This window comes from Oryzias latipes, chromosome 8 (genome assembly GCF_002234675.1).
Source record: "Oryzias latipes chromosome 8, ASM223467v1".
Lineage (NCBI taxonomy): Eukaryota > Metazoa > Chordata > Actinopteri > Beloniformes > Adrianichthyidae > Oryzias > Oryzias latipes.
In genome coordinates this window covers 3,540,471-3,566,998 of record NC_019866.2, presented here as the reverse complement: position 1 = coordinate 3,566,998, position 26,528 = coordinate 3,540,471, and the positions used below count along the sequence as shown (strand labels likewise).

Genomic DNA, 26,528 nt, shown 5'->3' with positions numbered 1-26,528 from the left:
ATAAAAAGTCCAGATGTTTTTGTGACTGAGTTATAAATATGCAATAAAACAAATTTTACTTTTATATAAAAATCTACTGAGTCGTAATCTCTGTATAGTCTTTCAATTTAGCGTTTTTCTTAGATTTAGGCTTTACATATTTTCAGTGCAATTGTTATGTTCCAATGTTGTTTTACAGAATTAGAACCTGTCACAATAAAAGCACAAGTACTTGTGGTATTAATACATGCAACAGGTGACAGTGGGTAAACATAGGGAGGAAACAGTGACTCCTTCCTCTTCATAAATCTAAAAATATAATTGCAAAAATATACCTGCACTTTTGTCTCAGACCTGCAAATGAGTCCCTGATCCCCCCCCCCCCCCCCCCCCCCCGCGCACTCACCTGAGCTAATCACACACTCTCACCTTTTTGATTTCACAAACACCTGAAGACGTGCGGATGATGCTGGATGAACCTTGCTGCTGACAAGTCTCACCCTGCAAGTGTGCAATTGTTTCGTTCTGATTCAAAGCTTCGACTGTGAATGTTGCCACACTGCGGCTTCAGGTAGAAAAGCTAAGCTGCTGAATTATTTATGCATGCTTGCATTAAAGATCTGCTCTGATAAAAATAGGGTTTAGGTGTTTTTAAGAGGATCTTGTAGCATTTTTTTCCATAATGGATGACATGAAAAACAGCTTATTTCTATGGGCGGGCCACAAGCTCCCTGCTCCGCTCCATTCCAATGCATCCACTTGCAGACAAATAGATTCATGTAGATTTTTTGTTTTCTCACCATTTATAATGCTTTGGTTATGTTAGATTGGTCGGTGTGAGGGGCTGTAGCTAGCGGGGGAAGGCGTTGGCAAAGGGATGATGGAAAGTGAGTGGAGGCTTATTCTGCATCAACAGTCCTGTAAAAAAAAAACTCCAAAAGTAAATGAATATATTAGAATTAAAGTGTTTTGGGTGTTTTTTTTATGATCCTTAAAAGAGACGTACAAATAAAGAAACATTTTCAAGTTGGTTCAATCGGAGTTCAACACTTCAGAATTGAACTAATCTGCTTTGTCAATATTCACAGTGCTCACAAACAAGCTTGGGCAAACAAAGAGTTGCATCTTCAACACAAACAGCAAGAGGCTGATCATGAGAATTCCTTCTGTCGGCGGCTTTGAAACTTCCAGAAATCTTTTTATAGATCTGAAGTTTTTCATGTTTGCACATCCGTCCTTAATCTCTGAAATAAAAAGGCTGATTGCAACTTGTGGAGCATCAATGGCGCTCCTGCCTCGCTGCAGTTCGCACGTGTCCGAGTGCATAGGGTTCTAATGAGGGAGCCCAGCAGAGAGGAGAGGGCTGGATGCAGGATTGGTGGGATACAGCTGGACAGAGCAGGAGACTGTGGTGAAAAGGTAACCATGGTAACTCTGTTGGCTAATATTTGAATGCAGAGAGAGGAATGAGAGGGAGGAGGGAGGGGTGGTGGGGTCTGCAGTGTGCGGTATTCGGGGGAAAGAGATGGCGAGCGGGGGGTAAGGGTTAATATGAATCATTGTAGCAGGTTAATCTTTCATCAAACTACAAGGTCAGTGCAGTGTTTACCCACCGATGCTGGACACTACAGGTGGGGAGGACAGAGATCCAGGAAATATAGCAGGGAGGAACAAGATCAGGCGCGAGGACGGTTTGCAAAATTGTTTGCAGAGAGGAAGGATGTGTTCTCACCTTTATTAAAGGAGATGGGAGATAGGAGGAGGAGGATGTCAGGGGAGATAAACGAAGAGAAGAGAGGACGTGGAGGAAGAGTTACAGGTAGAACCTGCTGTAAAACAGTGAAGAAGAGGAACACAATCACCCGGCCTCTAACTGTCAGCTCCAAATAGTCTCAGTCTCCTCCATGGACTCTCACATTTGAAGCGCAGCATCTGAGCCAGCGTCTTAACCTCAGCCACCAGCGCTCATTTTTTACACCCCTTCAACTCCGCTCAGTAGCTGTCTACCTGAAATAGCTCTGGCTCTGAGACCTGGAACAAAAGGTTGCTGGAAATTAAATACATAAAAAGGTGAGAGCTGCTCCAAAAATACCTCGGAGCTGCTCTTTTGCTGCTGCGGGCGGCGCAGGCGAGGCTGCAGACGATGAGCGGCTGCGGGTCGCACATCTACCGGTCCCCCCACTGCTGCAGCTGTGATTTATTGTGCTGTCCTTGTGTGTGTTTTAATGTCATTGGACTTCAGCGTTATTGATCCATTTCACGCCACCAAGTCCTTTCTCCTCCCACGCCTCCCCTCGCTCTCCACCTGTTTCACAGCTTCTACCTGCCTCTCTTCATCTTAAATGCATCTGTGTGTTGTCATCCTCATCCCTCCATCTCTGTCTGCTTTATATTCATCTCTCTGCTGAGCCTCCCTTTCTCTTCTGCTCTTTCATTCTTATAGAGAGAGAGATTATTAATATTAATGCCTCTTTATTTGCTCCCTCCCTATTTTACCCCCCCCTTCCCCACTGCAACTTATCTCTTTTCTGCTCTTCTCTCTATTTATACCTCCCTACATCTTTATTCCTTTCAGTCCGTCTTCCTTCCATCTGTCTCCCGCTCCTCTTTCCTGCCCGTCTCTCTTTCCCCGGCCCCTTTCTTCGCAGCTGTTCAGCATTCATCCATTGCTGTAGTGTTGATAATTCCCTTCTCTGCCTGCAGCCATACAACCATCTATCAGATTAATAATCCTTCTTTACGTCCAATTCTGCCCCCCCTTCCAAAAAAAAAAAAAAAAAAAAAAACTCTCCTACTTTGCCAAGAACTCAGCATCTAAAATGAGTGTCAAAGTCCCATCATTACATCTTTCATCAGTAATATCCAGATTACTGGATGCCCCTTTTTTTTAAGGTTATCCAGGTCTAAACAACCTGCAGAGCGGAGCAGAGGCTCTCCGCCTCTACAGGCTGCCGGAGTCTGACTTAACCAACCATGTATTAGCGCTAATGTAGACTGCACCATTTGCCACCATCCTCCAGCCCCCGGAGCATACCAGGCAGTACTCACATTAGCATTTTGGTGCCCCCCCTCCCTCCCCGTTCTGTTGCCACGCAGCGAGAAGCATCGCAGCTGCTTTCTGGGTTTAGTTGCTTTTTGTTTTCCGAGTCTGGACATGGGATCACGTTAATTAAAAGGGGGTCAGAGCAGCATGTTCACATTGACAAATCATTGTCATATTAACTGTTACACCTTGATGTAATTAGTGCAGAGAAAACTGCAGCAGACTTGAGAGGAAGAAGTCCAATGATAGATTCTCAAAAGTAAGATTTTTGTGACATTCTTTAAAAAAAATCTATTTCTGGGGGGGGGTTGGCGGGGGGCCCTGCTCGGGTGGGGGGGGCCCAGCGGCGCCGGATGGGCTGCCCATCTGCACCTGGGGCTGGGATCGGCCCTTCCCTGGCTCTGGGGCGGGACGGGACAACCCTCTCGGGGCCCCCTGTCGCTCTGGGTGTCACCCGCTTCGGCTGCGGGGTCTGGGGTGGGGTGGGGTGGGGGGCTTGTCGGCCCTGTCCTGTGGGGGGGGCGTTCTGGGGGGGAGGGGGGGCCCATTATTAGTACGGGTCGGGGGGGCTAGCGGGTCGGGGTCTCCGCTGAGGCAATCAGTGGTTGCCTCGGCCGGTTGGCCTCCTCGGTCCCGTCGAGGCCTGACGAAGTTTTTCAAGTAAAAAAAAAAAAAAAATCTATTTAATAATTATTCAAACGTTTTGTTGTATTTAGATTTTAATTCTTTAAAACATCTTGTAGTTTAATTAAACTTTATTTTGATCGTATTTATTCAGATAAAAGTAATTCGAAAGTGATTTTATTGTTATGATTGTAAAAAGACAATTTATTAATTGAGGTCTTCACTTTTGCTCTACAGAAACCTTTGTGTCAACAATCAGTTGTCTAAATGGGGCATCTTATTTCGGTTAATAATGATAAATGTTAAGGCTGTGTTACACAGTCTTTACGTATTTTATGTAGTTTATACGCAATTATTACTAAAGTGTTACGCAATTGTGCGTGGTTTTTGTAAGATGCATAGGCAAATTTGTGGCTCTCCACGACCTTTTCACCAATGTATAACTTTATATCGCGTATAGAGTGCACACATCACAGTAGAATGATGTAATAAATCACTAATGAATTGCATAAAAACAAAGCAACAAATCACGCACGGTTCATGTTTTAGATTTATGTGTTCTTTGCGTGGTTTATTTGCACGTCTTTACTTTTAGCTGGTTTTAGATATTCTTTCATGCAAAAAACATTTTTTTAGTTTCATCAATTTTGTTTTCATATCTTAAATTCACATCTAGTTTAAATAGCTTTTTAACAACCTAAAACTGTTAACATAATAATTTCTCTCTCTGCCTTCTTTCGTCATAACACAACTTTGTAGTTCTGATCAACTTTTCGCTTTCTAGCCAACTTAGAGAAAGTGTTCTTTGCAGAGTCTCAGTTCAAAGATAGAATGTATTAATGAATCAAATGTTTCTGCAAAAGCAAGACAGAGGAATATTTGATCATCAAATGCCGTCCTGACAGACCACAGAACATTAGGACATTATTAAAGTCAGGAAGACTCACTCTGAGACGACGGCAAACACAAGAAATCAAAAAACCTGTGAGGTTTACAAACCTGCTTGCTAGTTTCAGCTTGGAGTTTCCATCCAGAGTTTTATGCTGAGAAATACAGTAGAAAATTGAAATTAAACACAAGAAAACGATCTTCCTAGTTCTTCCTGCATAGGATCATGGGAGTCGCTCTCATAGCTCAAGGTGAACCATAGACTGATCAACTGTCACAGATGACAATTTATTTGATCTCATTGAAGCAAAGAAATTTCAAAACAGAGCCAATCTTTGTGGGTTTTTTTCTTTCTTATTTTCAGGATCTGTTCTGTCGTTTTGTGTTGTTTTTTTTTTTTTTAGATACGACAGAAGTATTTTTTTTTTAAATTTACTCCTTTCTGTTCTCACTCATCTCTTGATGGAGAAGTGAACTCCAGCAGGAAGTTTACAAACTGAGGGTTTTGTACTTTAATAAAGTTGAACTATAAATGTGTGTTTGATTGAGTTTAGCATTAGAATTATTAAAGATCTGTGAACGATCTGAGCCCCAACAAAAAACTGGCCTCAGTGAAGACCTGAGGACCTCTGTTGTGTTTCTGTTTGAGCTTTTTTTGTTTTGTTTTAGTTGCTATAAGTTGAAATGCATGTGAACAGCATGTTGAATCATCATCCTGCCTTGTTGAAGGCTTTAGGTTTCTTTTATTCCTAAAACATGGTCACAGAATGAGTTTCCCTGTTTGGATAATCTTTTGCGTATGCTGATACAACTGTGCACCTTCTGAGCTGATCTGAAAACAAACCAAACATTTATTTAGTTTATGTACAATAAGATCCTGCAAACATCCCTAATATCCTGCTTTAAATTGCACGTTCACTTGTGTCAGTTTTATCTCCTCCTAGAGTTTTACCTGTGTGGATTTGATTGCTTACAAAATATCTGCAGTGGGATTTGGCGGGATTTGATGCGAGCTGTGACTCAGACTTCGTAACACTTTTGACAGATTTTTTTTGACAATCCCTCCCATGATAGACTCTACTGTAGACGTCTAACCGTTTGTTTGTTGTTTCAGTGTTGGTGAAGTTAAAAAAAAAAAATAGAAAAAAAATCTTTCTGGGTTCTGTCTCTAATATCTGCTTTCTCTGTCTTCCTCTCTTTGTCTTTCTCGCTTTTGTTCTTCACAGTTACTCCTGGGTTTCTCTCACTTCACTCAAATCCCCCGACAACTCCAGGAGAAAAAGGAATAGCATCTGTTTATCTGCATAGTTTGGCTTCAAAAACAAGAGAAGGAGACGCAGATCGACGGAGGACAAAACCCTCTCCGGGGATGCGGAATTAGAAGGAGCAGACTGGCACAGCAGGACTAAAAGTAAAGAATTCCTCCCACCAGAGTGGATTCACCTCACCTGTACCTCCGGATTAAAGAGCAGGGTCATGTCCCAGTTGCCATGCGCATCGCCACGCTAACCTGCCTTCCCAGCCCCTCCCCCTTCCTCTTTCTATTGGCCCAGCTGCTATTGTGGCTCCTCCTCCTCCCTGGGCAGGAGCTCGTAGGAGCCGCCTCCTGCCCCTCCCTCTGCACCTGTTCCAACCAGGCCAGCCGAGTCATCTGCACCAGACAAAACCTGGAGCAGGTCCCCGAGAGCATATCTGTTAACACACGATACCTCAACCTGCAGGAGAACTCCATACAGGTGAGTCCGGGTGGGAGAACGTCACTCATCAAGTCCTATCCTGTTGTTTCTGTGTGGATTTAGGTGATGCACTTCATGCAGGGTGCATGGTTTTGACAAAACAAATTCAAATGTCCTTAAAATGGGAACAGATCAGGTCAATATTGAGATTCGACGCTGCAGCTCGTTTGCTCCTTGATTTAATTGCTGCTGTTTACCTCGTTCTGCTAAAACACCTGGAAGTCTCTGCAGGATGCAATGATAAAATACCTATTTCCTTTTTCTTTTTTTTACTGATATCCAGAACTGTTCCTGTCGAAAAGCACTCATCAACTCTGTACAATGTACAATCCCTGAAGGCAGAAAGCTTCACAAAACGAAGCAACTTCGTTTTTTAACAACTTCTCAGACTCACGCAGAGCTTCTGTTTTCTTTTTTTTTTTTTTTTACCCGCATGTGTTTTATTGATCCACAATCCACTGTATTTATTGAATTTAAGGTGAGAGCTCTTAACCATCACACGAGGTCACATGACTCAATGAGGAGGTGAAGGCGTCCTCTCTGCTCAGCTTTTTCGCTCCTTTCGTTTGACTTTTTTTGCTGCCCTCTCAAAACAAGCACTAAAAAGCCCCTCCACAGTGTGATGGATTTCAATTAAAGATATAATTGTGTGAACTCAACAAGGGGACCCTAAACTAGAGTCTGGTGGTTCGTTTGCCGGTGTGGGTACCTGATCGACTCGGGCTGCCACATCTTCCTTCGGGGTCCTTCGACCAATGGTGACGTTACACTATTTGATTGGCTGTAAGTTGGCACGATGACGTATACAATGGTGATTGGTCAGTTACACTTACGGTGAATGATAATACTATAATCATTTTCAGCTATTCGTGAGAAACATGGATGACTATTACATCGGAAAAAAAAATTTTGGTTGTTTGTTTGTTTTGATAAAACATGAAGAACAAATAAAAATTGAGCAGAAAAAGTGCTGTTTTTTGTAATTAGTTTTTTAATGCTTTCAACAAGTTTTAAACAGGAAATATAAACTTTGCAATCATAACTGTTCAATCTGATGAAGTTCTGTAATTCCATAGTGTGGAATTCGATTAACGCTTTGGACTGTAGGCTGCTCCTTTTGATTATAGTTATCAATATGACAATGTTTTTTCTGAGATAAAAAAAAAGGAAAACTGACATTTGGGAGAATTAAACCAGACTGCACACCATAAATAAATATTGTTTTTATACAGTCATACATTTGCTCAAATTGGAAAAATAAGTTTATATTGCCATTGTTTCTTCTTTAAAATATAAACAGAACATATTTGCTCTGTTCCTTTACAAAAGGAAACGTAAAATCGCTAAGTAGTTTGTCCAACTGGTGTTGCCGTAGGGTGACGTCAGCATTGGTCGAAGGACCCCGAGAAGATGTGGCAGCCCGAGTCGATCCGGTACCCACACCAGGTTTAAATTTTCTCTACAAAACCACCTTTTATGGACGTTTTGAGCACGCAACACCCTGCCCTCATTTTTGACACAAGTCAAAAATGTCTCACAATTTAAAAAATGGGATTGAAAGAAGCACCCAAAAAAAAAATCCTCCCTTACTTTAAGAAAAAGATTCTCGTCACTTTTTTCAAACTAAGATTATTTTTAATGAGTTTTGTATTCTTAAAGTAGATACGTACACTTTTCCCTCAAACATACACAGTTTTAAGCACTACAACAGTCCAACATTCCTTATTTCTAGATCAAAATCATTTTAAAATAAGACTAGAATTGCACATTTAAGAATACACAGTCTCAAAATTTATATTAGTCATAAAAATCTTTGTATACACTTCTGTATAAAAATATTAGTGGAAGTAAACAAGCTTGTTTCATTATTGATCAAAACAGACGTTTTCAGGATCAAATGACTCAAGAAATTTCAGATTTATTGCCTAAAGGTTGTTGCATCTTTCTGAAAAACTACTAATAATTTAGACATTCACTCTAGAAACTAGGCGAAAACTTGGTGTGTTTTGCAGCTCATTTTCAGGTATTGTCTGAAGTTCAAGTGCAGCAAAGTGTTTGAACTCTTTCTTTCTCAGTTTGTCAGAAGTGTCTGACACATTTTGTCACTTCTTTTCTCCTCTTCAGTGTCTCGTTGACTTGACAAAAACTGCTCAGGTATTACCAGGTTTCAATTGCTTCTGTGAAGCCTCCAGGTTCCCTGTCTTTGGTGGAGACATTTCCTTCCCTATTTTAGGGTTGTGGCGGCTGACTCCACTTTAAGCTGTCTGTCTGTCTGTGCAGATGTGCACCACAAACCTGTGCATTGGCGGCAGCCCTCCTCAGAAAGTCATAGTCCAAGAGTAAGCGTCTGTAACTTCATTCTTTGATGCTGGTTTGAAGTTGTTCTCATGTTTGATTTCAGTCTTACACACACAAAGCCGGTAGGATCGATGAGACTTTCCTGTCACATCTGATGACGCCTCACCAGCAGCTTTTTGTTCTTTTTGCAGCACAAACTGCTGGCTGAAAAGTGACTGAAATCATCACATTTGGTATATTCCAGCTAATCAGCAGTGCACTAAAAGGACATTTTCGTTTTTTTGGACTCGTCTCTGAAAAATTAGTCAGCAACATTTTATACTCTGAAAAATGGCCAAACTAAGACCATTTCTTATCTTTAGAAACAAATCTATCTGCTCTTAAGTGGGTCTAAGATGGAAAAAATATTTTTTAGAGCTTTTATACTTTAGTTTAACATTAAATTGACAACACATAACCCATTTGATCCCTTTTGATGCGCATATGCATCAAACAATTTCGACTCCATAATTACTGTAATTTAGCATTTTATTGAAAGCAGAGATATAGGTGGCATTTTTTTCATAGCTGGGAATAAATGAGTTAGTCTACTGACTTACCTACTTTTCTATGAGATTTTGGCTTGTAGGAGCCAGTAGGGACTTCCTGTTGGGAATGTTGGCGGAGGGGTCACTTAGTCCAGTTCTTATATGCAGTCAATGATTTTTGCACAGGTTTTACACACAAACCTTTTAAGTTTTCACCATTTTCAGGACATCTACAGGAAACAATTAGAAATCTGTTGTCTGTATTTAATATCTGTGTCGTTCAAAATGGGGGCATTTCTGTTGCTTTTATCTCCATTTCACGTTTTGATCCCCTGGGGGTCAAATCTGCAAAACTTAATGTTTGGAAGAGGTTTTTTGTTAACCATGCCCACATTCCTAATATGTGTATGTTGTATGTATTATTGTTTCATTCAGCCTGAGCCAACGATTCATGTAGTTTTCACAATATTTCGGTAAAATTGTGCGAGCAACAGGGGAACGCCACTTTGGTGAGCTCGCCATGCTAACAGCCTTTAAAATCTACAACTAAATCCAACATTTTTTCCCAAGTAGCTTCCCAATGATCCTCAAGGAGTTAGGCGGCCATAGATTGAAATCTCTAGGAGGAGTTTAAATTTGTAGTTGTTCTTAATTGTTCTTTTTATTAAATTCAAGATGACGGGCTCTTCCCAAGGAGAAAGGTCAACAAAAATTGTTCACTGTATCAAAAGTTTTGTTTTCACTGGATGTTATTTGGTTAGTTTTGAGTCTGGCGGTGACAAAAAGGCGCAAAAAGAAAGAAGAATTGTGAAAACAATCTGGTCCTTGCAGTCCAGGACTGCTGCAGGACGTGAATGTTAACCCCACACCTTAAAAATGGCTGCGAGTGGTCATGTTTACAACATCTTTGGGGGGGTTTATTTATTTAGTGTTTTTGCTATTCTTTTTTTAAATCACGTTTTTGTTTTTTTCTAAGAAATTTTATTACCAAGAAAAGAAAAGACAAGAAGCAGTTCTAAAGACAGAAAAAGACACTGGGGCTTTTGCTGAACTGAGCGAATATTTTATGAATTGAAAGCATGGCATATTTCCACAACACCACGCTGCCTTTTGTATGCATTACCAATTCATCTGGAGTCCCTAGACGGCGCTTGTGGCTTCACAGCTGCAAAGGAAGATCATTTAACCACCGAGTGCTGATAAAAAAAAAACTACAAGACTCTAAATTTGTAAAAGAAAGTGGGTTGATTTCACTCTTCATAGAATTTGATGTAATTGCATCCATCCTCCTGTTGCTGACAGGGCTTTGTTGTTTTATGGGTTTAAATTCATTTCCACCACATCTTATCTCCAGTAATGAAAAGCTACTAAACAATGTTAAAATTTCCAGCGCCTCGTCTGTAATGCGCTGAAATTATAAGGGAAGCGGCTATTCTTTACAGAGCTCATCTTATTAAAGTGTGGGATGCTAACGGAGCATAAATGGCGAATCAAACCACATGATTTAAGATGTGAGGTACTGGGAGATGCTGCTAACATGAAGGGGGAGAAAATAAAGAAGAAACAGCAGCGTTCGCTGCATTTGGTTTTCAGCCTGCAAATTTCGATCCGGTTTGTTGTATCCTGCAGCTCCACTTGAAATGATTAAAAATCTAAAAATGTTTTAACACCTGAAGGCATCCTAGATTCTCTGGCTTATTTTTTCCTCCACTGAGTACCCTGAGAGTAAAGCCTTGACAGCTCCCACCCCCTCTTAACATCCCTCACCCTCCCTCCACTTTATGCCTATCACCCCCACTGCTGCTCTACATACAGAAGTGGCGATGGCCTCCCTCCAGGAGGCTCCGTGAGCCTCACTGAGGGCTTTGGCCACACATGTCTCCAACAGTCAGAGATTTGAGGGGCTTTTAGTTGCGCTCACTTACGGCTCGCCCCTGACAACTCGCCAAATGAGCTCCAATTGGACTACACTAAATGCTCGTTAGTGGCGTCCGGGGCCCGTGGCGCCCACGACGCTTAGAATTATGTCTTCTGGTTGTTCGTTTGGAAAAGGCAGGAAAGAAAAGTGACGCACAGTTTCAAACAAAGTGAGTGGATTTGGTTTCATTGTGATTTATGTTGGCAGTTTATGTAAATAGTTCAGTACTGATTATGTGCTTTTGAGCGAGTTGTTATAATGAGGCTGTTTGGCTCCTGAGTCCGACCGGCCGTGAAAAAGAGTTTCAGTTTGGAAAAATGCAGTGGGGTTGAGGTTGTAAGTGTGACTGTGGGCGGCCTGTGTAATTAAAACACAAATTTTATCCAGTGACAGAGTCAAATTTAACAGCTTTGACCCATAAACTAGATGTGACCGATTTGGTGTCACTTTTGTATCTGCTCTTTAACCCCGGTTTCTCCAAGGTGGGACTGCAACACTCATTTGCCCCGCCACATCTAAATCTGATGGTGATCTTTAAACCAAGGTGGGAACTGTGTTCTTCTGCAGCAGAAGGTATTGATTTGGGCTTTTCTACAACACCTCTATTTATCAACATGGAGAAAAGCTACAGCACAAATGACTTCACGCTGGGAGAAGGACAATAACGCTTGTCTTCTGGAAGAAGCAAGTTTGATTTGTTAAAATGATGTTAGCCTCTCTGTAAATTGATTAAGGTGATAATGCATTGCGAGCAACTGAAAAAGGAAATGCCAGCAATAAACCTATTCAGCGTCTGTTGACGTAAATCCCTGTTATATTTTTAGGTTTCATTAGTGATAAACTGGATACTTGTGATTCTCCCCTCTGGCTGAGGCTCGTGAGGTTCATCCATGATAACACTCTTGCTGTGTGAGCACTGAGTAACGACTGACCTTTTGCACACGGACGTCACAAAGGTCAAGTTAGTGTGTTGTGGTGGCTGCCTGACAAACGGATGGCCTGGGCATGCCTTCACAGGAAACCAGATAAAAAAGGTCAACTGGGGCTCTCTCACTGCAGAGAGCCAGAGAGAAAACAAAAGCCACTTCTTTATTTATTTTTCACGTTTTAGGAAACAAATCAATTTGAGATTTCAAAGCAGTAACACACAAAAACAACAGTGAAATACAAGCTTGCTAAAAGAATGTTTTATTTAGATGATGTGAAAAGTTCTGTCCCAAAGTCGTCTACAGACAAAGCGAGAAAAGATTCCATAGGATTTTATGTCCTAAAGACATAAGAAAAGCCTGCACATATATCAGGGGTGGGGGGATGGGGATCTTTATGGGTGCTAGAGGTTTTTAGGCTGTCTGGCCTGTGGAGGATTGTAGACTGGAAGTGGCATGCCATCCATCCATCTTCTTCTGCTCATCTGGGACCGGGTCGCAGGGGCAGCGGTCTAAGCAAAGATTCCCAGACTTCCCTCTCCCTGGCCACTTCCTTCAGCTCCTCTGGGGGGGACCCAGTGGCGTTCCCAGTAGTCTCTCCGGCGTGTGTCTTCCCGGGGCCCTCTGGCCAGTGGGCCAGTCTGTATGTAGTATAGTGACCTTACGCCACTCTCAAGTTGTTGGTATAGTGCGAGTACCAGCCCCTGCGAAGGGTGTGTAGCTGTTGTGTAATTGCTTGTACGACATCGTAGGATGTCCACACAAACCTGTGATTGTCTCATATCTAACCTTTTAACAGTCAAACACGTACTTGTCCCGTGAACAGCACTACTGGGCTCCTTGCAAAGCCCGTTAATGCCCCCCCACTAACGGACTTCCCCCCAAATCCGTTTAGGGGGGTGAAAACATAAAAAAATCAGTATCTGCTTCTCACCTACTTCACCCTTATTTACCTTTTCATATTGTATAAGTTTTCTTGTGTCAATTTTCACTCAACGATCTAACACAGCAGTCTACTGGTACATCGCCTGTTCGTCCTGGGGGAGGATCCTTCCTCCATGTGGGCACCCCTGAGGTTTATTCGTTTCTTCCGGAATCCGTTTTTGTTTTGGGAGTTTCCTTACCGCGAAGGGGGGTCTAAGGGCAGGGATGTCCAGTTTAGTTTAGTCTGTTAAGTTAAATTTTAGCATTCTCCTATTGAATTCTATGCATCTATTATCCTTTTGATTGTATGTTCACTTTACTATTACCGGTACGAAGCCCATTGAGATGACTTTTGTTGTGAATTCGGACAATACAAATAAAATTGAATTGAACTGATTGAAATTTACAATTTTGGTATTTCAAGTGGGCCATCTGTGTGGCCCGTACAGGTTTGACCATTTTTCATTTGGGGACTAAAGCTAAATGTCTCCAAGTGAAGAGGAGATATCCAACCCCCAACTGTAACATGTTCTGTAGTTTTGTGTCACCTTAACTTTTACATCTGGCTGCACCTCTGAAAGATAACCGCCTTGGTAGCCTAAGCGGTCTGGATTGTTTGGATCCATGAAGTGGTTCCTCGTGGTGTTGTGAGGCCGTTACATTGAAAATAAATAACGTACAGTACATGGGATCAGGTGGGAATTCTTTGTGCTGTTGCACTCTGCTGGCATCAGTAAAAACAGAGATTAAGGTTTATTTGTTTTTCAGTACGTCTGCTTTGGGGGTTTTCTTTCCTCAACAGAATCTTTAGCTTGAAGTTGTGTTTTTTTGTTTTTTTTGCAGAATCAAATCCAAAACGTTCAAACTGGTTCTAGTTGGATTTTTGCTACAAAATCATAAAAAAAACTAATGATTGTTGACAAATAGTTATAAATTATGTTCAGCACTGCCATTACTCTAATGTGTGTGTGTGTGAGTGTACAATGTAAAAGTAAACAACGGAGTAAAGCTAAAGAAAATGTTGGTTGTCCTCTAGTAAGAAAAATTCATGTATGAGGCCAAGAAAGGCCTAAAATAAGTTTTATAAAACATAAGTTGTATTTTGCTGTAAATTCTGTAATTTGAGAAAAAATGTCAAGTTTTTAAAAAATAACCAGTATGTTATAGTAAACCTTTTTACCAACAAGAAAGCTCTGAAGCAGTTATAAAACTGTAAAACTGCATTTATTTGTTTATGTTTAGTAACTTTTATTATTCTGTGTCCCTCCAGGTTATAAAGTCGGACACCTTCAAGCACTTGAGGCATCTTGAAATCCTCCAACTATCCAAGAATCAGATACGTCAGATTGAAGTTGGAGCGTTCAATGGCCTCCCCAACCTCAACACACTGGAACTCTTTGACAACCGGCTCACACAGGTGCCGTCATACGCTTTTGAGTATCTCAGCAAACTGCGAGAGCTATGGTTGCGCAACAACCCCATTGAGGATCTCCCAGGTTACGCCTTCAACCGTGTACCCTCGCTGCGCCGGTTGGATTTGGGCGAACTTAAAAAGTTGGATTTCATCTCAGATGCAGCCTTTGTGGGCCTCGTCAATCTAAGGTACTTGAACCTCGGAATGTGTGGATTGAAGGACATTCCCAAACTGACAGCGCTTGAGCGACTGGAAGAGCTGGAGTTGTCAGGAAATCGGCTGGAGATCATCCGTCCTGGTTCCTTCCAGGGTCTGGGGGCTCTTCGGAAGTTGTGGCTCATGCATTCACAGGTGTCCGTCATCGAACGTAACGCCTTTGATGACCTGAAGAACCTGGAAGAGCTGAACCTGTCTCATAATTCCTTGCACTCATTGCCACATGATCTCTTCACACCGCTCCACCAGCTGGAGAGAGTCCATCTCAACCACAACCCCTGGGTCTGCAACTGTGATGTGCTTTGGCTTAGTTGGTGGTTGAAAGAGACCGTGCCAAGTAACACCACCTGCTGTGCTCGCTGTCATGCTCCCCCAATCTTAAAGGGCAAGTACATTGGTGAGCTTGACCAGAGCCACTTTACCTGTTATGCACCTGTCATTGTGGAGCCGCCCACTGACCTAAATGTCACAGAGGGAATGGCTGCTGAGCTGAAGTGTCGCACAAGCACTTCCACAACGTCTGTCAACTGGATCACCCCCAATGGCACGTTGATGACGCACGGGTCCTACAGGGTACGGATATCCGTCCTGCATGATGGCACTCTTAACTTCACAAATGTTACCCTGCGAGACACGGGTCAGTACACCTGCATGGTTACCAACGCTGCCGGCAACACCACGGCCACCGCTGTCCTCAACGTTACTGCTGCTGATACCAATGTCAACTACACCTACTTTACAACGGTTACGGTGGAGACGGAGGGCGAAGGAGGTAACAGTTATGACCTGGTTCCAATCAATGGGACCTTCCTTCCGGGTCACCCTGGTCCCACGTCCTCTGAACTGTGGTTTAGTGGTGTTCCCACCACAGATTCCTCCCTTCCTCCTGGCAGATCCTCTTCCTCCCCTCGTGCCACTCGACCAACCTTCACTGTGCCAATCACTGAACCGGGCTTCTCCGGTCTGGATGATGTGATGAAGACCACCAAGATCATTATTGGCTGCTTTGTAGCTATTACTTTTATGGCAGCAGTGATGCTGGTGGTGTTCTACAAGTTGAGGAAGCAGCATCAGCTACACAAACATCATGGGCCAGCTCGGGCCATCGAGATCATCAACGTGGAGGATGAGCTGGGACCTGGAGCCGGCGGTCGGGGCAGTGGCATCTCCGGAGGATCCACAGTGATGCAGGGTGGAAGCAGTGGAATAGGAGGGGGCCAGAGCCTCAGGTTGCACCATCCAGAGATAGTCAACATACCCAACCTGGCTCGATCGGAGCACCTCAACCACTATTACAAAACCCACCACTTTAACAACAATATGATGGGCCTGGGCATTGGCACGGGTTCGGGTGCGGGCCTTAACAACAACAACAACCCGTGCTCGCAATCACAGACCTTATCCTGCTCCCAGATTTCAGCTAGTGGTGGGGGAGCGCCCACAAGTTGCACCCTGCCCTCACCTGTACCCCTTTCCCAGTTGGGCCTTCACAGTTCTCTGAAAGGCCTGAAGGGTAAAGGCCAGAACGAGCCACTACTTTTTAAGAGTGGCTCAAAGGAAAATGTGCAAGAGACTCAGATCTAAATAAAAGTGAGGCGTGAAGTAAGAGGAACGGACTACAGGGAAAAAGGCACATATAGAGAACGTCTGCAAAGCTGAGGGTGAGAGGCTGGCTGTCGCTCACTTTTCGTACTTGTAGATTTTTCTAATGATGTTCCAGAAAACCACAGTTTTGTGACTTCTGTTTATGAACCGAGAGAAGCAGACAGGAAGACAGAATAAGACAGTCCAACAGTCCTATTAACGCTTCCACACAAAACCAACTTTTAGCCAAAAAACACCAGAATGTGGGCGACTTGTTTTAGTCAGTGAAGAGAGGTCACCCTTCTTGACAAAGACGCCAGTGGTGGAAAAAAAACATATGCAGTGATCCGTCCAGATTGTTCTGATTATTTCCAGCCACGTTCAGTGTATATATTTGGAAGTAGACAAAGTGTTAGCCATTGAACATGTTGTCAGATTAGTGTTTGGCAAAGGCAGTGAATTACAAACACTGATTTGTGTGTGCGCTGTGGACCCAGGTTTCCAGGAAGCATTCAAATCCAGGTGAACCAGAATTAGAACAAAGCACTGGATCTGCCCAGGACATAAAAACGACAAATAGTATTTTTCAGAGGCAGATTTGCTTTTTTGCTGTGCTTTTTTTTTCTCCCCCTTTCACACTGTCTGCTGTCTGCTTTGAAGGAGGATGGCTGCAGAGTGGGATTATCACGGGACAGGCAACTTCCTGCATAAAAATAAAGGTCAAAGGATTAAAAAAAAGACTGGACATACATATTATATATACCGTAAATATATTTTCATTTAAATAAATAAATTATAAAGAATCTTTATCAAGCTTCTGACTGAAAAGTACAATGTATGAAAATATATATTGGAAGAAAAAAAAAAGTACTCCAGGGAGATTTTTTGGTGGCTCTTCCGCTCACAGCTTTTCTCAACTTGGAATAAAACAGCCACCCTGACTGCCCTTCGCAAGGACACAAGTGGAAAGTGGCATCTAGTGAGCTTGGCAAAATGCTTTTATTTTGGTCTTCGATTTTTTTTTTGTAGCCACAGACGGTGTTTCCCCTCTGAACAGGGTCATTGGAAGCAGAGGGTCCTTACACTCCTGCAAAAATACAAGAAGCTTCTCGTTTGGTATCAGGTGGCACTGTAGTATGAGTAATAAAGATCATAGCATTTTTCATGATTATCCTTTAATAATCAACAACATTATATGATGGGCGGTTTGGTCAAATAATGCCCATCAACGGGTTGAACATTATAATTGCAGGCTTCCAGAATTCAGTTTTCAACTCAAAATATAGATGAAGACATGCTATTATTCTTACTTCGGGAGCCAACAGGTACCAGACGAGTTTGTTTGTGTAAGAAAAGTGATAGCTGATCCTAAAGCCGTGGGACACGCTCAATGGAGTCGACACCTGCAACACAAAGAAACAACCTCCAAAAAATGGCTTCTTCAAGTCCAGTCTCCACCAACTCATGTGATGTCTGGAGCAGTCAGGGACCCTGGTGTTATCAGGCGTGAAAGGCATGAAGTTTTTGATGAAGACTGCACCTTTGCAGAGGATTATTTCACAGCTGTATCTCAGTGTTACCGTGTTTGATTGGATTTTATGGCAGCAGAGAGCTAAATGGACCACAGACAAGCAGTTTGAAAGGTAAGCGAAGCTTGTTTCATGAGGAAAGCGGCATACAGTATTGTATACAGAGATGGGTGAAACATTTTTCTAATGAAAAAGACAATAAAAAAACAGAACCCGATAGATCTCCTTTAAAAAAAAAAAAACTATTCTATGTGTTTTCATTTTTGTTTTTTATCTAGTTTGGTTATTTTTTTTATCACGTGTTATCTTTATTGTAATATTGTTATTGTTATTATAATTAGCTAATTACACTGGTTATAATCAAGAGAGATGTTCTTTTAGCAGAGGTCACTTTGAAAAATTAACAAAATATATAACCTGGCACATAAAATGGCAATTGAAGTCTGTGAAATTCAGTGGCTATTTTGATTTCTTCACGTTCTGATCAACTTTACTTGTAGTATCACTGTTTGTATCCCTTGTAGCTGCTCTTGAGATGAGACGTAGCGAATGTGAACTAGTCAGCAGTGGGTCCTCTTATGGTTCTGTTTGTTTTGTTTTGTTTTCTGCACAGGGGGACAGGAAAGGCCCTGCTCTGGTTTACAGGCTTACTTGTGCTCGCTGTGTACTTTTCCGTGAATGTCATCACCATCACCACACTCAGAGCGTGATTGCGCTGTGTCAATGCCCCGTTACCATGGCTACGCGTCGGTCTAATGCGCCAAGCCGCGTCACCGTCAGCGCCTCATGAGGCACTACTCTGCTCCCTGTCAGCCTCGCTCCTCTGAGCCGCCGCATCTCACCGAGAGGGCCAGTGTTCCTTCGGTGGAGGCCAATCAGCCAGAGCGTTGTGCCCGTGTCTTCACTGCCCCCACCCCCAGCATCCTGCCATCAGGTTTCCCTGGCAACTGTTGCTGCTGCGACAGCTCTTATCACAACTGTTTAATTCTGGTTTTGAATGCTAAATAGTCGAGCGCAGGCAGTAAAAAAAAAAAAAAAATAGGTCTCTGTTTTCTCGTTATTGGAGAGCAAAGAAATTCGTTCAATTATCGGAGGATTTTGGTCATTTTTCCCTGGCAGAACACTAACTTTCTGCCAAGACCACTACGAAAGACTTCAATGCTCCTGAGGATTTCGAATCATACCCCATCATGAACATATTCCTCACAACTCATTTACATATTCAGCTGCCTCTGTGTGTGCAAACAGGAGAAAGTGTCACGTGGGCATGCTTGTGTGATTGATTTTTGTCTCCTTTTTATCGTACATCTCCAGCCGAAAAGCAAAAGACTGTTACAAAAGCTGTTTATCCTTGGTTAGTCATGAAGCTGTGTCGCACCAGGCCCATCTCCTGTTGTAGCTCCTGATGAAGCATTGCGTAGCCCCCGTTGCTCCTGTGAACTGGCTCAAAGCAGAGGCCGTGTCACTGAGGCTTTGGCGTGAGAGCGAGCAGTGGCGGTGCTGGAGACTCTCAGTCACCGTGCTGCAGTGTCTGAGTCACAGCAGTGAACAAGCTCCCATCAATTTAATGGAAGTGCTGTGTTTACAGTGCAGGAAGGGGTCCACCCAGTCACCCATAGGGAGTAGCCCCCAAAATAGTGGTTCGTTTCAGGCCGTTGTAGTGCGCGTGCAGATTTTGAAAGATGTCACACGTTTATTGATGCGGCACGGTTCAGGTGGGCTTCTGTGAGCGTGGTTGTGTAAGAAGGCTAAGAGGGAGGAGGGGCGGTCAAACCTCCATTTTAAATCCCCACTTTAAAGCAGCTCTGTCTGCCTCCTTCTGCTTCAGGCTGCTTTAATGATCCTCTCACTGACACTTTAAGTAAAAACTGGATTTTCTTTTTTTATATACTTAAGCAGATCCCCTCCTCTTTGCTCTCTTTCTCTCCGTATTTGGGTAAAACCAATTCATAAAAGGACTCCTCAGACCTCTGCTCTCAGAAAAGCATCCCTGGCCTTTTTTAACCCCCCCGGCCACAGCTTGCAGAGGGTCGAATGGTCAAGTGCACACAGCTGTAGTTTTGGCTTTGATCAAGGTTAATACTTTGAATTGGACTGTTTATTATTGCCTGATCATCAGAATGAATCCTAAAGTCTGTTTTCAAAAAGGCTTTTGGTGTTTAAAAACAATCAAAAATCTGACCCTCTTATATTTTTTATCCCAGGTTGACGTCAGTACGAAATGTCTTTAAATAAAGTATTTGACTGCCCAGAACATCCTCACCATGGCAACCAGGCAGAGTTCAGGTTACTGAAGCTAAAGTCAAAAATGCTAGGAGCTTGTCAAAGGTACCTTACATTGAAACACACAAACATCTTCTGACAAATATTCAGCGCCGATCGTTTAGTCCCCTTCATAACTAGAGCTTTAAGTTATTATTATATAATATAATACAATATTATATTATATTTCATTATATTATATTATATTATATGATATTATATTATATTATATTGTATATGAAACATTATTTGACCATGTTTGGATCTATTTAAAAAAAAAAAAGAAAAAAAAAAGTAGTTTTCTAGGACATAGTTTCTGCAGAACAGCGGGAGTTCATTAGAAAAGTTCCTCAGAGTTGTGAGCGGGACTCTTAGGGTGGAGTGAGCCTTCCCTAACTTTCCATCATCCATCTGTTTACATGCTCTACCGTTAGCTTACCAACCCTCACACCTCCAACCTCACATTAGCGGTGCAACAAAAATGAGCAATAGGACTATGCAGCTGCACAGTTTGGAGATAGATTCTAGCTCAGACGGGGAAAACAACTCATGAATCTAATTGTCTACAAGTAGATTAATCAGAATGGAGTGGAGCAGGGAGCTTGTGCCTTGCCATAGTAGCTTCTACATCACACCTCCAAGCTTTTTCTAGCTGTATTTGTTCGTCTGCACTGGATTCATAAACAATTTGAATAAAGAAATGCTCAGAAATGCAATTTTAAGCTTAGTTTTCTTCATAAATGCCACAAGATAATGTTAAAAACACAATTTTCATCAGAGTGGGCCTTTAAACTTACTGCAAAAGTTCTTCACCTTTGGAACGTTCCTCATTTCTCACATGTACTTAATTACATTGACAAAAAGAACAGTGTGAAACAAGGCTTGTTGTCACAGTTGTCATGGTAACAATGTGGGCATGGATGCCAACAACACTTCCTTAAGAAAAATTAGGAAATTTGTTTTTAAAAGAAACAAAAACAAAAAAAATCATATTTTCTTTCCTTGCGCATGAAAAGGATGGTTGCTATGAGCCTGTCAGGCTCACTTTAAATCAAAACTTCAGCCATTCTTTTCTGTCCTCATAGAAACTGCTCTACGCAATCTGCAGGAGGCTCAGCCAAGGGTGATTACGGGCCGAGGCGAGGGCGTTCAATGCTGCTTCCAGCTTTCTTTTTTTTCATTGTTTTGCTGGAGCCCATTTGTATGGGAGAGCAGCACCTGTTGGTGAAGCTTAAGTGATTTTTAATGCGCTTTTTCAGTAGCTGTATTTAAGGTTAATCACCTTGACGGAGACGTGACTTTTAGTCATAACGATGCACACGAAACCGTCTGGGGCCGCTGTGTGATTTCAATGATGAGAACATTCCAGGTTCTGTTTTGTTCACCTTGTGACCAGCAGTGTTGAAACCACGGCTGTGTTTGTGCCAGCCCCCGAGGGCTGTACTACACACTTGTAAACCCCTGCATTACAAGCTCTTTGCAAGCTCCACACTGCATAATTCCCCCCCTCCATTTAAAAATAGCAGTGAAGCGATAGCTGGGCTTAATGCATTATTGATACATATGGTGTCAATGATGCATGTGCAAAGGCAGCAGGGCTAATTTTCTCCATATTGCAGAGGCCACAAGCATCAAACTGGGTTTTAATTTATAAGCGTGGTTATTGCTATTATTTTTCACACGGCCATTGTAGCTATCTGGCCAAATGCTGCAGCTTGTCTTCTTACATGACAGCTTCTATGATTCTGTTAAATGCAGCGCGGGTTTGTGTGCCACTGTGTCATCATCTGCCCCTCCCCAGCCAGCAGCAGCAGCAGCAGCAGCTCGCCAGGCTTCGCAGTGCCTCTGCCATTGGATGCTGGCAGTCATAGGCTGGTTTTATCACCCTCAACTGACTTAATGACAATGCCTTTTTTTTTTTTTTTTTTTGGTGCCCCGGTCATTCTGTTCAGTCACATTATGGGAAAATGAAGAAGTTTTGTCAGATGTGTGCAGACATTTTTCTGTGTCATCACTGTGAAATTGAAAACCCTGCCCTGGAGCCACTTATCAAACCTGACCACACACTCAAGTACAAGTTAGAGCCACATGCCTGCACACACACAGACTCGCTGAAACTGAATGACTGAGTGATTTATTGATTGAGGAGGAGCCTTTTTCAACACTTTGCAGCTGAGTGCAGTGGAGGTTAATGCAACCCTCTCGCCGGCTGCCATGGCGCTCTGTGCGTGCTTTATATCCTGTGAAGGTGTCCTTAATTTGAGAATGGCTGGGACATTAGCACATGCCTTATGTCCCTGTTGCTCTGGATACCGGGTCTCTGATCACAAGATGCCCACTGTGGGCGCCTGGTGGGCTCAGAGTAAGTACTGTCTGTGTGACGTAACGGGGAGGAGTGGCTTCGTCTCGGATGAACATCTCCTCTTGTCACTCAGCCATGGGTCTAGTCAAAGGGTGTCTGAACTGGAGCTCAGAGCAAGACAAACAAAAATCCGGTAAAGCTGTAACAGACACGCTTACAGCCCATGAAATTGTAAAATACAGCTTAACGATGCGAGAGCGCTGCTTATCACTTAGCCTTTCGTGAATGCTTTATAAAGGAGAATATTATTGTCGTCGTGTAAAAATCTCAAATCTCCAGCCTTTCTAACTTTTGCTCTGCAGCCCTTTGAACTGCTGGGACCCGTTTAAAGCGCCATGGGGTAAAAAAACAACAAAAAAAATGTTTGTGTGACAAGTTCAAAAGAGGCTTTTCCTTTTTTCCTCGTATCCTGAAAAGCTGACATTTGGGGCCGTGCGAGCTTTTCAGCCGACAGCAACCATATTGCTCTTTCAAATACGGATTTACTTCACAAAAACAATCTGGGATGTTGCAGCTCGTGTTGGGATTTGGAAACACACTTCTGCAGCAAACTCATGCCTGGGAGCTGCAGCAGGCTTCCTTTTCAGTGTGATGATGTGTGTGGACTCTGGGACTTGTTCTGAAGCAGCCTCAACTATTAAAAGGACTGCTGACCCAGCAGCTGTGCACCTCTCAGAGGACTTAAGTTTCCACACTCCCACTATCCATCCATGCTGTTTATGGCTCAGGATAGTGTTCATACTCAGCTATGTTTGATGTTCTTAGATTCTGGGAAAAGGCTATACCTCTCAGTGCTTTGAAGTGTAAATTTGGGTCTTTTTGAAGAACCTCGTGAAGGAAAGGGAAGAGATAGTGACAGCTGAATACGTACTGTTTACAAGCTGGTGGTTTGATGACGGCACCTTCCATCCCTTATCCGTCTCTTTTGGTGGCACTGACCTCTGATGACACGAGGTCAAACCTCTGCTTGCCTTCGAGTTCACGGGTCGGAAGCCGTTTAGTCTCAGAAAGGTGAAACTGGAGCAGGATCCAGCTCTGACCCAGATACGCCGCTCCAGCTGAGCTCTGAATCAGAGCCTCCTCTTGATGATTTTTCTTTTTATTATTAAGCAGGAAACTGTAGTAAACAGTCATCAATATGAAATAAACTCTTCCTGTCCGCATTGATTTTTCTTTACTCTTTTTTTGTCTCCACCTCCACATGTCAGTGAGTTCATCTCTTCTCATTGGTGTTGATTTATTCCTCTGGTTCGGCCTTTAGGAGCCTCATTTTGCACATGTTCTCGACTCTCATGCCGTCCACATGCAGTACAGCAGCGTGCATTCCTACCCGACGTGCTCTTGGATCGCCACGAGCGACACTTGGCAGGCGCAGCAGCCGTCTCCATCGCGCCCGAGCTGCTGTGTTTTTGTGGGCCCGCTTACCACGCTACAGCTTCTGTTGCCTCGGGCCTCCCCAGATTGTGAGCTCAGAGGAAATGGAGTGACAAGGGAGGACAGAGCAGGCGGAAAGGCAGAAAGCAAACGGAGACATGGAGTGAAAAGAGACTGAAATGACAGAAGGAATAAGATATAACTGAGAGGTTCCCTGTCAGTCCATATCCTGATAGATTTGCAGTTTGCATGTCATGCACACAAAGAAGCCTGAACTCTGGGTGCTCTTCAAGCATTCGTTCAATATTTGCATGAGTTTGTATAAAGTGGGCTCCATGAGCACAGTATGCGTGTTCGTGTGTGGCCGGTATGAAGACATGAAGGAGGAAGGGCCGCTGTGGTGCTTATATGTCACCCAGTGCCAGAGGGGAAATGACTTCTCTCTGTCCCCGACCCAGGGGAGGCAGAGGAGGAGCACGGCTGACTACCCTCGCTCCTCTGCCTTTTTCTCACCCTCTACCCCAAAAATGCAGCCAAAGCCTCAATCATGGCCTCCCCCACCGGCTCTGAGTCACTCACAGGCGTTTTCTTATGCTCACTTGCTCACAGGCATACGCTTGCATTATCCCCCTTCTTCTCCTCCTGTGGCTCTCATCTTCCTTCTGTTCCCCTCCTCCGCTGTTCTCTATCTACCTCATGCTTACTGTTTAACCCTCCCGCCACCTCCTTCTGCCATTTTTCACCCCCCTGCAGCTTGATGTCAACTTTTAAGTCTCATCTACCCAAACACCATCACATGCTCGTGTTGCCCCCCCCCCCCCCTTCCTCGCAACTGCGACCGTCTCTCAGGAAAATGATAAACAAACTCACAACAAACCAAGGCCTCTGATATTTCCTTCCCTCTGTTCAATTAAACATGGCCTCCATCTGCTTCTTTGTTTCGCTTCGGCTTTTCTTCTGCAATATTGACTGTGGTTGTTTTTTTGTGATTGTTTCTTAAGACTGTGTTTTAACCTTGTTATAACCACAGGTGTGTGCATATTAACACCGGAGGAACATGTCATGGGGGGCGTGTGTCTGCTTGTGTGTTTGGAGGAAGGAGGACTTGTTCTGCTTCAAGGTTCTGTGCCAAAACTATTTTCAGAACATTAAATCTCTGTTTATGTGCCATACTGAGAAATTTATGAAATAAAAATAACGTTTTTCACAATTTTCAAGGTGAGATTGTGTTGCTTATTTTTGACAGGAAAACGTGTCTCATCAGCAAAAAAATGACACTTTTCAGTGTTGACCTGTATCTGCACTCTGCGCGCTAGGTCTGCGCACTGCGTCTGCGCACTGCGTCTGCGCTTGTGTCTTGGCGCTGCCATGTCTGCATGTGTTGTTGCGTGATGCTGTTTTGCCCCGGGTGAACTCTTTGCTCTCAGGAGTTTTACAGAGAGGTCAGTTTCAGGATGCTTCTGACTCAGAGTTAGAATGATCTGCTCACACGTGTGCAAATGTGTGTGGGCGTGAGCAGTAAGCAAACTCCCCTTAATCTGAACACAAGTTCCCTTCAATTACTGTAATTTTTGGAGAATAAGTCACACCAGAGTTTAAGTTGCAGGAGCCACAAAAAAAAAAAAACATATATAAATTTCACTTTGAGGAAAAAGTGCAACACTTCTGAACAAATCCACCAAGCCAAGTGTAAAGCTGCTATTACACCAGACACGATTTGGGCATCAAATTTGCATCTGTTGCTTCTTCTTTCAACGCATGTTAAATTAGTGTCTGCTGCCTCTTATGATGCGTGTCATTCCATGTTCAATGCATCTCCAAAAAATGTGTTCATAAGCTTAAGGGCTCCCTTAACGTGTGGGAGGAGCTACTGTCAAGTTTTTAGCCTTAACGGAAGCATATACAATGCACGGAAGACACGGCTGACGTTGAGGGAGCAGGTTTATTAATTTTGAAGAGTTCTACGAAAGCATCGCGTCACCATGTCTGGGTCCATGAGATCATTTTACGACAACCTTTACCTTCTACTGCAGGATCTGCGTCTGAATGTGGTACTTGACCCAGTTTGAAGACTTGCTGTCCCGGAAGCAAGGAAGGAAAACATAAAAACAAGAATAATAATGTCTCGATGCAAATAGGAAAGATTTTTTAAGGCTCAGAGGGAGGAATGAGCCTGTCATTCCAGGAGTTACATTGCAAGAGATGCTACGCCAGCCTGCTATCATCAACAAGGTCAATAAACCATGAGACACAGCTTAGCAGCCAGTGAAATTACCATTAAATGTTTAATGTTGGTCCAATTTTAATAGAAAAAAACTCTGATCACAAAAACACAAAAATAAGACCCAGGTCATTGTTTTAATATTTTTGTACAAGATGAAACAGATGAACAACATTTCAAACTTTTCTATAAGTAAATAAATAATTATATAGGAAACACAATACTTGATGCAAGGTTGTGATTATGTTCAAATATACACACATACTAAGATTTACACAAATTGTTAGACTCCTCGGTCTGCGTCGTACCAAGAAGGGTCGGGAGGATGGCTGACATCGCAGCAGACCCCTTGCCGTTATGCCGGGGCGGCGGAACAGGATCGGAGCGCACTGGGAGCAGTTTGCCCTGGTTGACAGTTGCACCAGGAGTTGCTGTGAGCTCGGAGCAGTGACCTTACGTCACCAACAACCCCAACCCTGCTCCTGAGTCACAACAGTTTGAATACAGAAATACTCGGAAATGCCATTCTAAGCTTATTTTTCTTTATATTTGTCCTCTTCATCAGAAAAATGCCACAAGAGTATTTTAAACACAATTTTCATCAGAGCAGGCCTTTAAAATTTAGGAGTAAGGAGGTGAGAAACAACATTTCAATGGCTGTCTTCATCATAGTGTTGCATTGGTCAAATGAGATTTACTGATT

General features: G+C 43.0%; 1 protein-coding gene across 2 annotated transcripts in view; it reads left to right on the top strand.

Moving 5' to 3' along the window:
• lrrc4b (leucine rich repeat containing 4B) overlaps positions 1 to 24,821 on the top strand; it is a 44,460-nt gene extending 19,639 nt beyond the window's left edge. The window contains exons 2-4 of one of the 2 annotated variants that reach the window (XR_909112.3): positions 5,761 to 6,270; positions 14,134 to 17,720; positions 18,220 to 24,821. Coding sequence is in view for 1 of the 2 variants with exons in the window: in XM_004071226.4 (XP_004071274.1) it covers positions 6,025 to 6,270; positions 14,134 to 16,077 (2,190 nt within the window). In the remaining variant the exon portion in view is untranslated. Of the gene's footprint in view, positions 1 to 5,760; positions 6,271 to 14,133 lie in introns of both variants that reach the window. The other variant, XM_004071226.4, reaches the window with a different exon arrangement.
• The last annotated feature ends 1,707 nt before the right edge of the window (positions 24,822 to 26,528 follow it).